Source organism: Hypomesus transpacificus, chromosome 12, assembly GCF_021917145.1.
Source record: "Hypomesus transpacificus isolate Combined female chromosome 12, fHypTra1, whole genome shotgun sequence".
NCBI classification, from domain to species: Eukaryota; Metazoa; Chordata; class Actinopteri; order Osmeriformes; family Osmeridae; genus Hypomesus; species Hypomesus transpacificus.
The window spans coordinates 6,563,947-6,576,190 of NC_061071.1; the positions used below are offsets into that span (position 1 = coordinate 6,563,947).

A 12,244-nucleotide genomic window follows, 5' to 3' on the forward strand; every position below is an offset into this window, starting at 1 on the left:
ATTATTTTCAGTTTTCATCATTAACACTTCATGGTGACAATAACACCTCGCCTTGCACCCAGCAGAACAAGTGTGATCCAAGATTCCACTGCTTTCTGAAACGAGGCAGCAGCTCATTAAAAAGATCATGGTAACACTAGGAACTGTACATCACAACTGCCTTGTTCCCATTTCCACCAGCAGATGGCAGCATATGCGTAAAGAAAAAAGAAAATGCACCCAGAGGCCCTAATGAAATAACAGCTTAGCGAACATACTGTTCTAAGAGCTCGCTTCCTTCATAAGCTGTCATAATGCGTGGAATGTAGCCTAGGTCTTCACACAGAGAAAGACACAGACAGAGAGAGAGAGACAGAGAGAGAGAGAGACAGAGAGAGAGAGAGAGAGAGAGAGAGAGAGACACAGAAAGAGAGAGAGATTTGGGGCTACAGGGAGCAGGAGAAACAGAGCTTAATGAGGCCTCTGATGCTGATACTGCCATTACCCAGGCTGCTGTAGTCACAGAGTCTCTCTCCTCAAGCTAAACACAGTGTCAGATCCAATCCAGATGGGTCTGATGCTGTACCTCACATCTAATCTGTCCATCTTCCTCCTCGGGGAGCTGCCGCTATGTGGATTCAGGAGTTTCCGGAGTTTTCCGTTTCCCCAACCAGACCTTCGCTTTGTTGGGGAAATGAGCCTCGAGTGAAATTCCGTTTTTTTGGTATTTTCATATGGGTTTGAGGACTGGTAATTCAGTACAGTGTGCCGGTTTTTTTAAACTTGATTCATGTGTCACTTTGGGGTCGTTTTCATGGTCTTGGGAGGTCATGGTGAAAATCCATGACCATGATGAATCCAGTTAATATCAAAATATTAAAACATTGGTCATCGTTGAATTCTCCTTAACTCTTTGTACCAGTTAGGAGTGAAGAAAAATAACATACACAGTAGATTAGGATTTTGGAGAGCAGACTGAGTTTGGACATTCCTCCCGCCTTTTGTCGCTCCTGCTGCGCCACGTTCACCACAATGGCGGCCTTTCAGCTCGGTCCAGGTGTGAGATGTGGAGGGGAAGCAGGAGAGAGAGACCCCAGCTCAGAGGGGAGGTACAGAATGTGGAGCAGAAGTGTGAAAGACCAACACATCCAAGACGGCTTCTCTCTCCCATCGCTGGCCCGGGTATAGCCGGGCACACACACACTCCCACGCACACACTCTCTCCACCGCGAGGACCCAGACTCAGCATCAGGTATCTGCTCGCCAACTCGAAAACGCATGAACACGACGACGAGTTTGGAAGTTGAGGAACTGTCTGTTTATCGAGGATAGGATTGTGTTGGAAGTCGTGTTTTCTTTGTGCACCTGTTGGCGCGGCAGCAACTGTTCTTGGTGCTCGTGTCTTGGTGGCGTTGTGAGTCGAGTTGTTTCGCGAGTCTTTGAATTCTCACGTCGGTGGTTGCTCTCGACACCTCGACGCTTCTTGTTTATGTTCTCTTCCAAATGCCGTGTGATTCCTGTCTTTTCTCCTCAAGCACCGTCGTCGAGGAGAAGGTCGGCCCGTTGTTTCCCCCTCTGCTCCGTTGCGTCCAACAGCCATGCGTCGTCTGTTCATCTCTATCCTCCTCGGCGTGGCCCTTCTCGGCCTCGTCCACCTCACTGGTGAGTCAGCTTGTGAACACCTCAGCGGGGGAGAGCATTGCTGATCCTGGATCTGTGACTTTTAGCCAGCTCTGATAGCTTCATTGACTGTGAAGCCTACGTCGATTTGGTACGAAATGGTCTGTGAATAATCTGTCCCGTTCGCTGTGTGATATGGTCTGTGTTGGGTTGTCACTCAAAGCTGGATCCTTTCTCTGGGTTTCCTCTGAGAGAACAGGAAACGCCAGCTGCCAGCATCTGAATTCAGGAAGTTAGGTCAACTAGAAAGTTAGAATGCATTTTCCGTTTTGGATTCATACTAGTTGTGCACTTTGAAGAAGTTATGCAGTATCTTTCCACATGGTTTCTGTAAGAGAGAGGGAATCAACAACTTCCACAGCCATATTGTTTAAATATTGGAATTCAGTTTAATCAATACCTGGTTTGTGAAGACATTGAGATGACATTTCTAGTCACCAGTGGAGCATGGGCAGAACGCTGTCCATGATACACACGCTGTTCTTGTTCCACGACACGCATGTTGTTCTAGTTGTCCCCTAATAAGTCTAAACAGTTGTTTTGACCGTCCGTGGAACGTATACTGCCACAGCTTCACTTTCATGTCCTCGGGGGGTTGGGGGGTGCGGGGCGTTACGCTTGAGCTGGTCTGTGATATGATTGATGGAATATAAATTACAGTGTTTTGATGAAGCTTGCTCAGGGAAGTCAGGGTCATACATCAGAGAGCCCCCTTCTCTTCTCTCTCTCCTACCAGCCCCCCCCCCTCCTCCTGCTCCCTCCCCTCTGTGATGTTGTTTGTCTTGGCCTCCCCCAGTCATCTCTGTTTATTTACCAAGTTGGGAGTCCTCTGCTCTTCGCTCTCGGTGGCCTTCTGCTTGTTTCCTCCTCATCTCTGGCTTGAGCGACCTTCCCTCCCGTCTCCGACGCTCTAATGAAAGGTTGTCCGTGTCCAAATGTCAAAGGAGCCCAAGGGTACTTCCATGTGGCCCCCCTCTCCCTGCATTGCCTGTGTTCCAACTCACTGCCTTTCTCACCCTCTGTCCCTACCCTCCCTACCTTCTGCCTCTCCCCGCTGCTAGCTTGCCTGGTCCACACAGCCCAGTCACACGATGAGAGGTAGAGAGAGAGAGAAAAAGAGAGAGAGAGAGAGAGAGAGAGAGAGAGAGAGAGAGAGAGAGAGAGAGAGAGAGAGAGAGAGAGAGAAAATGGGGGAGGGCGGGGGGTGTCGGCTAGAAAGAGTATTGGCAAACAAACCGAGGTGGCAAAAAAAGAATCACTTAAGTACTCAGAACACAGCAGTCCCTGTATGTTTTACTACTGTGGATATCCAGTTTAGTGGACTTATCGTTCACGTCAATGACATATCTACAGTGATGAAAGGCGCAATAAAATCCTCTCTCAAGCGAGGCGGTTTGAAGAAGCCGAACGGTTGCTTCATGCCTGTCAGATGGTTTGAATCATTTTCCGGGTTTGTTTATTGTCTCCCCCAGGGGCAGAGGAGATGACAGGAGAGGAAGCTGAAGGTAAGTGGACCAGAGACTGGACTCAATTAAACGAGCGGCGACCGTGCTCTTTCAATGCTTGAGTGTGCACGAGCATCCAGAAACACACACATACATGAGGGAAAATACCTGTAAACCATAAACAGGTTCTTAGGGTCTACAGCAGGGGGAAATGTACACGGTTCAACATGCAAACGCTTGACATTTCTTGCTGGTGGGCAGCATTGTTGTCCATGTTAGCAGACCCCACCTTGCCCTTATAAAGAGGTGAGCCTGGGCCTTAAGGTCTCCAGGGGGCCCTGCCTGACCAGACTCCCTGTAATTCACCATAAGCCATTGCCGCTCAACAAAGGCTCTATGCGGCTCTCCTTTCATTGGAAGACAAGCCGTTTTTGTACAAGAAAGTTTATTGACTTTGGATAAAGGAACGCATTGTAACCTTAGCTTGTGTAAGGGGGTAAGATGTTGTGTGGAGAGACGGATGCGCTCACTCTGATTGGTGCAGCTCCAGGAACAGGGACACGGGAGACCCACACTGTCTAGGAATGTTTTGCTCGCATAGATTTCCACAGCTCCCGAAACCGTTTGTGTGTATAATTGGGCCCAAGCTGTGGTACTGTGCCGTCCGTCAGTGACCCTTTCCCTCTTCTGGTCGTCAGGAGCTTCTCGGGACAGGCGCAACGTGCCCAACTGGGCGCTGACCTCCTCCGACTTCTTCGGCTGGGTGGAGGAGCTGCGCTCGCACGCTGGCTATGAAAAGATCGAGGACTTGGCCAGAACCTTCTGGGCTCACTTCCCCTCCGCCAGCCGGCTGGGCTACGGCACCGAGGAGCCAGAGGAGTGAACCAGGGATCCGAACCACCGACCCTTTCACACTGACTGTTGTGTTACTACCATAGAGGTCCCCGGCATTGCTGGTTGTTGATAATTAATAATAAATCAATAAAAAGTCTGTGTACGGTGTTGGGTTTCACCCCCTTACACGCTTGAGTTCTCGGAAACAAATTTGTGATCCCTGAAAGTGAAAATCCTTTGTTCAGTGACATTCCAGTATCGTTCTGTCATTCAGAAATACCTGTTTTGCTAGGCACAATACAACGATACCGGTGCTGAAGGACAGGGAAAGTCACTCGTGAATACGGGTATATGGGCATGTTTGGGAGACGAGGACGCCCGGCAGTATATAACCTCTTCAGAGACCCCTTTGCATGATTTCCATGAAGCTGTAACAACCACATGCATATGAATTCAATTTGCAATCTTTCCTTGGCCTTCAGCCTCTACTTGGTCGTGGGTACATTGTGTGTGGAAAGAGCTGCATGGTGTATGGTGCCAATTCTAATATAATAACAGGACAGCGTTTCCCGTCGCCCCCATAATGTCAGAAAGGGGGAAGGGAGGAGATGGGGAGGTCCATGACCACGCTGTGTCGAGTGTGGTGTTATATTTCCCATTCAGTTATATTTCAGATTCATGGGGTAGGGGGGAGGGGGGAGGGTATCGTGTCAATCCCATGCGACTGTGTTGGTCAAGTCCCCTTGGGAGGAAAATGCGGACAGATGTGTTGTGAATCTTCCTGTTCCACTGAAAGCCTAACCAGCCATTAAATGAACATTGCCAATTCAAGGATCCTCCTTGCACCAAAGCTCTTATGTAATATTTCCTCATGTTACAGTGTCAACGGATCAAAGTGCTGTCAGTGATAAATTGGATAATCTAGTTTAGTCACAAGGTAAATAGGATGAGCAGCATTCTGATTCTATACACCAAAGTCAAATGTGTACATACTGAGTGTATATAGCCTGTTCATATATAAGCGTGTATGACTAACATGGGAACAGACTGGTTGCTTTCGATTGTGAAGGCTTACCAGGGCTGACTGGCGGTTGTTTCCGGAAGTTTTTTATTGGATGGTTCAATTACATTACATCTACAATGGGAGACATTTACTTGTCACCCGCTAAATATCTACACAAGAACCATCTATCTTTCAGGAAAGATTCTTCGAAAAAGTTTAATTTGTAAGTATACTTAAGTATAAAAAGTATACTATTATCATGGTACTCAAAGTATACTAGCTGTGTACTTATTTACATACATTTAGTCATTTAGCAGACGCTCTAATCCAGAGTGACTTACAGTAAGCACAGGGACATTTGCCCCGAGGCAAGTAGGGTGAAGCGCCTTGCCCAAGGACACAACGTCATTTGGCACGGCCGGGAATTGAACCAACAGCCTTCTGATTAATAGTCCGACTCCCTAACCGCTCAGCCATCTGATTATTTACATACTATTTTTGTACTAAGTAAACTGAATTTGCCCACTTTTTAGGTCATTTAGTACACTTTAAAGTACACTTATAGTGTATTTGAGGTTTAATTTTGAATACTGTAAAGCAGTGCACTTTCAGTTCATGAAGTATATTTCCTTAAGTAACTCAAAGTAAACTTTGGAATACTTTCAAGTGCATTTTCAATTAATGTTAGTACTCCAAGAAGTAAACTTGATAAATACCAATTTATTATGAAATACAAATACATTTAAATGTTTGAGGTTTCTCAAATTCCACCGGTCTTGCGTCACCTGACGAGAACGGGAAGGCCTATCAAATGACATTGCAGATTTTTCTTTGAAAGGAGCTAATAACCATGTCTATGCTTCATAGTGACTACACACTTGTCACAGAAATCCAGCTACTCTGTTCAAACGTAACAATGATCTGACTCATGGTTACAATGGTAAACCAGCACAACAATGACAATTACCACGCAACAAAACACTACATTCTAAGCAGACACATTTAAAAAACGAAAATCATTAAGTTACGTTTGTATTTGTACAAACGGCAAATTTATCAGCACATTTTAACGCTATTTACCGCATTGCATCATGGGAATTGAACAGCCAATGAGCCACGCTATTCACATGTTTTCACTGCATTATAAATGCAACCCTTCTGCCTGCTTCTTTCTCAAGTAGCCTTTTTCCATATATATTCCAATTGATAATTATTAGTATAAGAGTATAGGGCTTCAAAATGTTTTGGCGGTAATTAAGGTTAAAGCTTCAGTACCAAAAAATATTCAATGTGCAATGTATAATAGATTTTCCTAGACATGAATAATTAGAATATACAAGATGGATCTAAATGTTTTTACCTGTAATGTACTTTAAAAGTATTTTGACTGTTTTTGCTGTATGATAGAAAACGTTCATCCTACTCCAGAAGAAATGCATACCATTTTCTGTTTCGAAGCATACTTCTATTTTCAAAGCATACTTAAAAGTATGTCAAAAGTGAACTAAAAGTGTTCTATCCATATTTCAGTATAATATACTTTTTTGTAAGGGTAGTTATGTCAGTGATGTTGTTTTCGTATAGTCATTTATGTGTTGTCTTAACAGAGAGAATTGAGTTTCTTTCTCTTGATATGTCCATACACTTCTCTAACATTTCCCCCAAAGCAGTTATCGGAACAGATGTGTTATCACCACCCAACGCCTGCTAAAGCTATTTCAGTCAAACATGGCTGGAGGTGTCATACTATCACGCTGCCCCCTGCTGTACTTGTGGTGTTTCCATGTCTAGAGGGTCAAAATTCTTTCAAATTCATGGCAGGAGCTGTAGTTAGTAAGTGAAGACTTAAATTATTTAATACCGAGAGACATCTGTAATTCCCTTGAGATGTTGTGCTCTTTCTGCATGGTAACATGCCTCGTGGAAGACTCAGGAGGTAGAGAGAGTTATCCACTAACCGCAGGGCTGGCGGTTTGATCTCCGACTCCTCCTGTCCATGTGTCGAAGTGCCCTTGAGCGAGACACTAAGTTGTTCCTGATGGGCAAGCCTCTGCCTTGCAATGGTAGTTTCATTGGTGAGTGTGTGGATGAATAAGAGGCCAAGCTGCAAAGCGCCTTGAGTACCGTTACATTTGAAAACGTGCAATACAAGTGCAGTCCATGGAAGGAATCGTTTAATGGCAGAACTATCCTTGAGTGTTCACGTTTATTCATGTGTGAATCACGATAACTCAACCATTCAGAGAAGAGAAAAGTGAGAACTGTGAAAACTGTCATTATCAAGTTTGGGGAAGACGGGAAAAAGCTTGCACTCCACACTGTGATTTCAAGAGTGACTTACAGAGTGACGTGAAAAGTGACTTTTAATGATCCTGTGTCAGGATGTCTGTGTAATTCTATAAAGCAGTGTCGATCAGTATATGTTTGATGTTCTGTTTTGACAGCTGCTCCTCTGTGTAAGAAAATCAAGATTCAAACCACTGATCAGTTCAAATAGTAGACCATTTTGGGAGCCCAAATGGTAGACAATTTTTCATTGGCAGACCATTTTGAAATGCTTTGCTCTACTGCAGAGAGCTTCACAGTGGGTTGGGAAAGAGATTGGGCCCCGGCTAGCGCCCAGCGGTACACCGACTGAACGTGCCTCAAATCTAACAATCCCACTTACCACCACACCCCATTGTGTTAGGTGCGCCTCCACAACACAATAGAGACTACCTGTTGTATACAAAAGATATTTGACAGACCGCGGAGGGCTTTACACAGCCAACGCTATGGGACACCCTCAGCAGACGACCCCTTTGTGTTTTCCGGTCCCATCCGGAGACGGTACGGGAGTTATCCCTTTAAACCCATCTCTGTGTGCATTCCTCGACCGGCACAAGCAGGTTTCCCTCCAGGACAGGAATGTTTGCTCTCTGGGCCCTGGGGGCTGCCTCCTCCGCTCCAGCTGCAGTCCCCCCACCCCCCCAACCCCCCACCCCTCACCCCAGCCCTCACCTGGCCCCAGAGACACCTCAGAACCCCGGCTGAGATGGTGGAGGAGACGATGGCGGTCCACAAGCTCTTCCTCCAGCTCCTGCTGCTCAGCGCTCTACTCATCTACTACTCAGGTAAAGCCTTTAGGTCGACATACTGTCCATTTTGAGCTCTCTCGATCCATTATGACACGGTGTTGACCAAAGTACAGGTCCGAGATTTGAATATATCGGGAGCTATTTTATTGCCTGTGAGGGTTTGCCGTGGCTTAAGTACAGTAAAATATACAATTTGGGAAGGGGAAAGAGAGTGTGAGAGAAACATTTGAGCAGAAATGTAAACAACCAAGGGAGAGCAAGGGGAGAGAATCTAAAAAGAGACGGATGAAGTGAGGAAAGGAGACGTGCATGTGCGCACCCAGACCCACTCCAGCCCAGGGAGAGAATCTCTCACCGTCTCGTTATGCTGTCGGTGAGCCAACCGCACTGGAGATAATGGTGTATTGGTCCTCAACCAGCTCTCTCACAGCCACTCAAACAGTACCCTCTGCTCTTATGGATACCTACTCCATTGCTGTTCCCAGCAGCATCCTACCTCACCCTATTCTCTACTATTTCCATTTGGGAGCTTGCATGTTCCATTATTCACTGGCTAATGTCTAGGACATTCAGAAATGCATGAGCTTTTGAAATGGGATTTGAATGAGCTGCTTCCACATGCATTTTACAGCAGTTATAGGGTTTAGGTAGAAGTGTCCATTTCAAGTGTAGCAACCCAGGGGACTTGAAAGCTAGATTCCCAATGAAATAGGAGACTCAGAGACATTTAGCTGTAACAGAAAGTGTCCTTAATAACTGATGTCGGGGAAAAGGGTAGTGGGACAAACTGTATCTCAGGATTCTTCCCGTCCGGGGTCTGCCAGCCTTCATGCGGTGCTGTCCTGTGGGGGAAGAGCAGAGCGAGAGGTCAGGCCTTTCTCCAGCCAATCTCCTTCCCGAACAATGCTCCTGCAGAGTTGCCTCTCTGGTCCTTTGTTCCTCACTCTCCTCCCATGTGGCCTTGGGCTTGCTCCCTTAATGCCCTCCCCTGACCACCTGAGGGGTTGCAGGTGTGTCCAGTGCCATGTGGCAGGCAGGTAGACTCCCTCTATCACCTCCCCCAATCTAAGCCTGTGGACCCGCCCTCTGTTTCCCCTGGTTGGCCACACGAGGTTTCAGGATTTGTGTTCGTCCCAGATATCGACACAACAACATGCACGCACACGCACGCACACCCAAACATACAAGTACGTGCACCCACACGCACACCCAAACATACACGTACGTGCACAGACACGCATGCGCAAACATGCCCGCACACAACTAACTGCCTCTCTTTTGGTTTCAAACAGACAGCGCGAGAGGAAGCGCGCTCCACAAACTGCTGAAGAAACGGGACGGTACGTATGGCTGAGGGACGAGTTCATGATAATCCATTTGATTTGAGGCGCCTTTCTCGGCACTCAAGGACACCGTACAGGGTTACACAAGACAATAAAAGCAGCGTTCCACGCCCCTCGTATATATTTGCGGTGAGAGGATCTCAAAGCTGTGACCCGTAGCTTGCTAAACACATGCCTGCAGCACCAGAGTCCCAAGAACACGTTTCCAGAACCTTCCCTTGGCAACAGGAAAGTTCACACTTGTCTAGCTGGAAGAACTCCCACTCGGGAGCTCGGTGGTCCGCAGGTCCTGTCGCTGCGCAGGCGCTGAGGGATGTGTGACAGCTTCAGCTGGCATCATTATCATGAATAATCCAGAGGCAGGATTGGTATTTATAGGTGTGTTGCTGATGTGGCTTCAGGCTCTGACGTGGCGGTCAGAATCGCTTGAGCTCTCTCCCCCAAGGGGGGGAGGATGGGAGGGGGGAAGGGGGGAGGGCGGGGGGGGGGGCGTCTCCCCCGGCTTCGACCATACCCCGCGTGAGTGCTAGCGGGTGGACCCTCTCGGTCCGCCCCGGACCCCTCACCCCCTCCCCCACCCCCGTCTGTCGTCTCTCTTCCAGTGGGGGGGGAGGCGAGGCCCGAAGCGCTGGCGGTGGCCCCCTCCAAGGCCAAGCAGTTCCTGGCGCCCCCGGGAAGGCGGCTGAGGAGGAACCTGTGGGACCGCAGCCGACCAGATGTCCAGCAGTGGATCATGCAGTTCATGCACATGGGCTACGATGAAGCTGTGAGTACACGTCTGTTGCCGCGCTGCCGTGGAGCCCTCCCTGCTGAGAGGAACCCGCCGCTCAGTAGGACCCAGGGGCAGTGTTTGTTATTGTAGAACTATTCAATGCTTGTTCTGTTGCTAACCTTGAGTTTGAAATGCTCTGCCATACCCAGTACCCAGTCTTTTCATTTCACCTCATTAATTTCCTTTAATATAATGACATACACCATTCCTATGTGGTGGTTAATGCCATGTATTACAGGCCTTTTCATTAAAAGATCAGAGTTTGTGTAGCTATATATAACGGATTCGATTATGCTAGTATTCGTTGTATCTATTAGACCCTGCGCGGAACAGTCAGCTTCTTGACGACATCTCAACTCCCCATGTGGGCTGTCCAAACCGGTCTATTCCAAGCTGAGTGCGTGTGCGTGCCCGTGCAATTGAGTTGCGTTCCAGGCGACCGCATTAGCACAGCGAGGGTGCGTGATGTTGTTAATGGCGGTATCTGTCACACCTGTGTCCGGGTGAGCTCAGCTGCCCTTCGCGTGCGTGTCGCAGCCATGACCAGAGCTACGTTGCCTCCACACATCTGCGTCCCCTACCGGAGAGTGCAGCTGACTGGCCGGGAAGTCGGACTCGCTCCCCCTCGAATGTAAACACGTGTCATGTGGAGAGGCGCCGTCAGAAGTACAGTTACCAGCAGGTGAACACGTGCTGTAGTTTCGATTTGAAAGTCCTGAGTCGACTGAGCAGCTTTGTGTACTGTGCTGCATGTCCGACGCAGGTGGCAGCCTGCAGTATGAACACAAGGAGGGTTTCTCTTTTCACCGGTCAGTTTTGGATTCAGTCTGTCCCAGTTTAGAGGCTGCAAATCCTTTCGCTTGTTAAAGTGAACTCTCTTTTGAACAGCTGTAATAAATTCCCTTAGCTTTGAACTATGCCATCATAACACAAGGTATCATACAGCATTATCACTCCACTGTGTTGTCCCAATACAGAGGCTGGAGACGGACCTTTCCTACTGGATGGACCAATCACGGTCAAGCGACCAGGGACGCCAGCATCATTACGACGAGAACGCAGCCATTGGTCCCCAGGACAGGGGCACTTACAGACACGGCGCCAATGTCAATTATGACTACTATTAATCCCCCTTCTAAGGACTGTGTGATTCCCGAGTCTTCCTGTGTGTCCTGTCAATACCCGCATATTTCCTGCAGCATGCAACCCCCTGCTTCTGGTCCTCTGTGAAAGAACAAGGACCCATCTGCTTCAAAATCTCCTTTTGGCTCTATAACTGTTTTGCGTGCTGTAATGCCTACACGTTTTTTTCTTCTTCCTGTATTCTGTCATGTGACACACACAGGCTTACAGGGCTTATAGTGTTCTACCGGAATAAAGATGACTAGGTCCTTTTAAGAAGTGTGTGATTTTGCTGTTCCGCCCCTGCATTTCTGCGAGTTACACGGCAGTTATAGTTGAAATGCACACAAAGACACAATATCTAAGGCAAACATTTTGTAGACAGCATCCAGGGAGTGGTACCGAGTAGCTAACCCCGTCTGTTATTGCTTTTAAATCCCTGGCTTACACTGCAGTCAGAGCAGGAAGTTAGTTTCAGCTCTCCGTGGCTGCCAGGGCACCAGGGAACGAACCAGAAGACTCCCCCAGAGGAGGATTCTGTCTACTCATCCTGATTCAAACATGTTCAAAGTGATGATGTAACTATGAGGGAGGAATGGTCATATGTGGCTTGAAACTCTTTGCTTGAAACTGAAGGCTTTCGGTCCAGATGACACTGTCCAGATGGGGGCCGTAGAAAACACACACACACACACATGCACTCGCTCCCACACATACACACATGCGTGGGCATCAATCTCCACATTGCTATCACGCCAAGTACTTTCATGTACATAAATTACCGGTTACTTACAAAAACATTCTGCTCAATCAATCAAACCAGCTCAATCAAACAAACCAGCTCAATCAATCAAACCAGCTCAATCAATCAAACCAGCTCAATCAATCAAACCGGCATCTGCCACTAGTTATACACTTATGTTACATTTTTGCCCGCATGCCTGGTAATAGATGCCACTTCTCTGCTGAACTGGATTTTGCGGAACGAT

At 47.6% G+C, this 12,244-nt stretch overlaps 2 protein-coding genes across 3 annotated transcripts; both read left to right on the forward strand.

The window, feature by feature from the left end:
* The first annotated feature begins 1,080 nt into the window (after nucleotides 1-1,080).
* otos2 (otospiralin 2) lies at nucleotides 1,081-4,123 on the forward strand. Of its 2 annotated transcripts, none has more exons than XM_047030654.1 (4): nucleotides 1,081-1,231; nucleotides 1,515-1,641; nucleotides 3,132-3,164; nucleotides 3,803-4,123. In XM_047030654.1, the coding sequence occupies exons 2-4, from the start codon at nucleotides 1,578-1,580 to the stop codon at nucleotides 3,985-3,987; spliced, it is 282 nt and encodes a 93-aa protein (XP_046886610.1). In that variant the 5' UTR covers nucleotides 1,081-1,231; nucleotides 1,515-1,577; the 3' UTR covers nucleotides 3,988-4,123. The 2 variants fall into 2 exon arrangements, with proteins under 2 accessions (XP_046886610.1, XP_046886609.1); XM_047030653.1 differs by lacking the exon at nucleotides 1,081-1,231 and adding an exon at nucleotides 1,255-1,393 and having other exon boundaries at nucleotides 3,803-4,110.
* Nucleotides 4,124-7,966: 3,843 nt separating this feature from the next.
* Nucleotides 7,967-11,424, forward strand: ecrg4b (ECRG4 augurin precursor b). Its single transcript, XM_047030645.1, has 4 exons — nucleotides 7,967-8,054; nucleotides 9,311-9,358; nucleotides 9,964-10,127; nucleotides 11,111-11,424. Exons 1-4 carry the CDS (start codon nucleotides 7,976-7,978, stop codon nucleotides 11,258-11,260), a joined length of 441 nt encoding a protein of 146 aa, XP_046886601.1. The 5' UTR covers nucleotides 7,967-7,975; the 3' UTR covers nucleotides 11,261-11,424.
* Nucleotides 11,425-12,244: the final 820 nt, after the last annotated feature.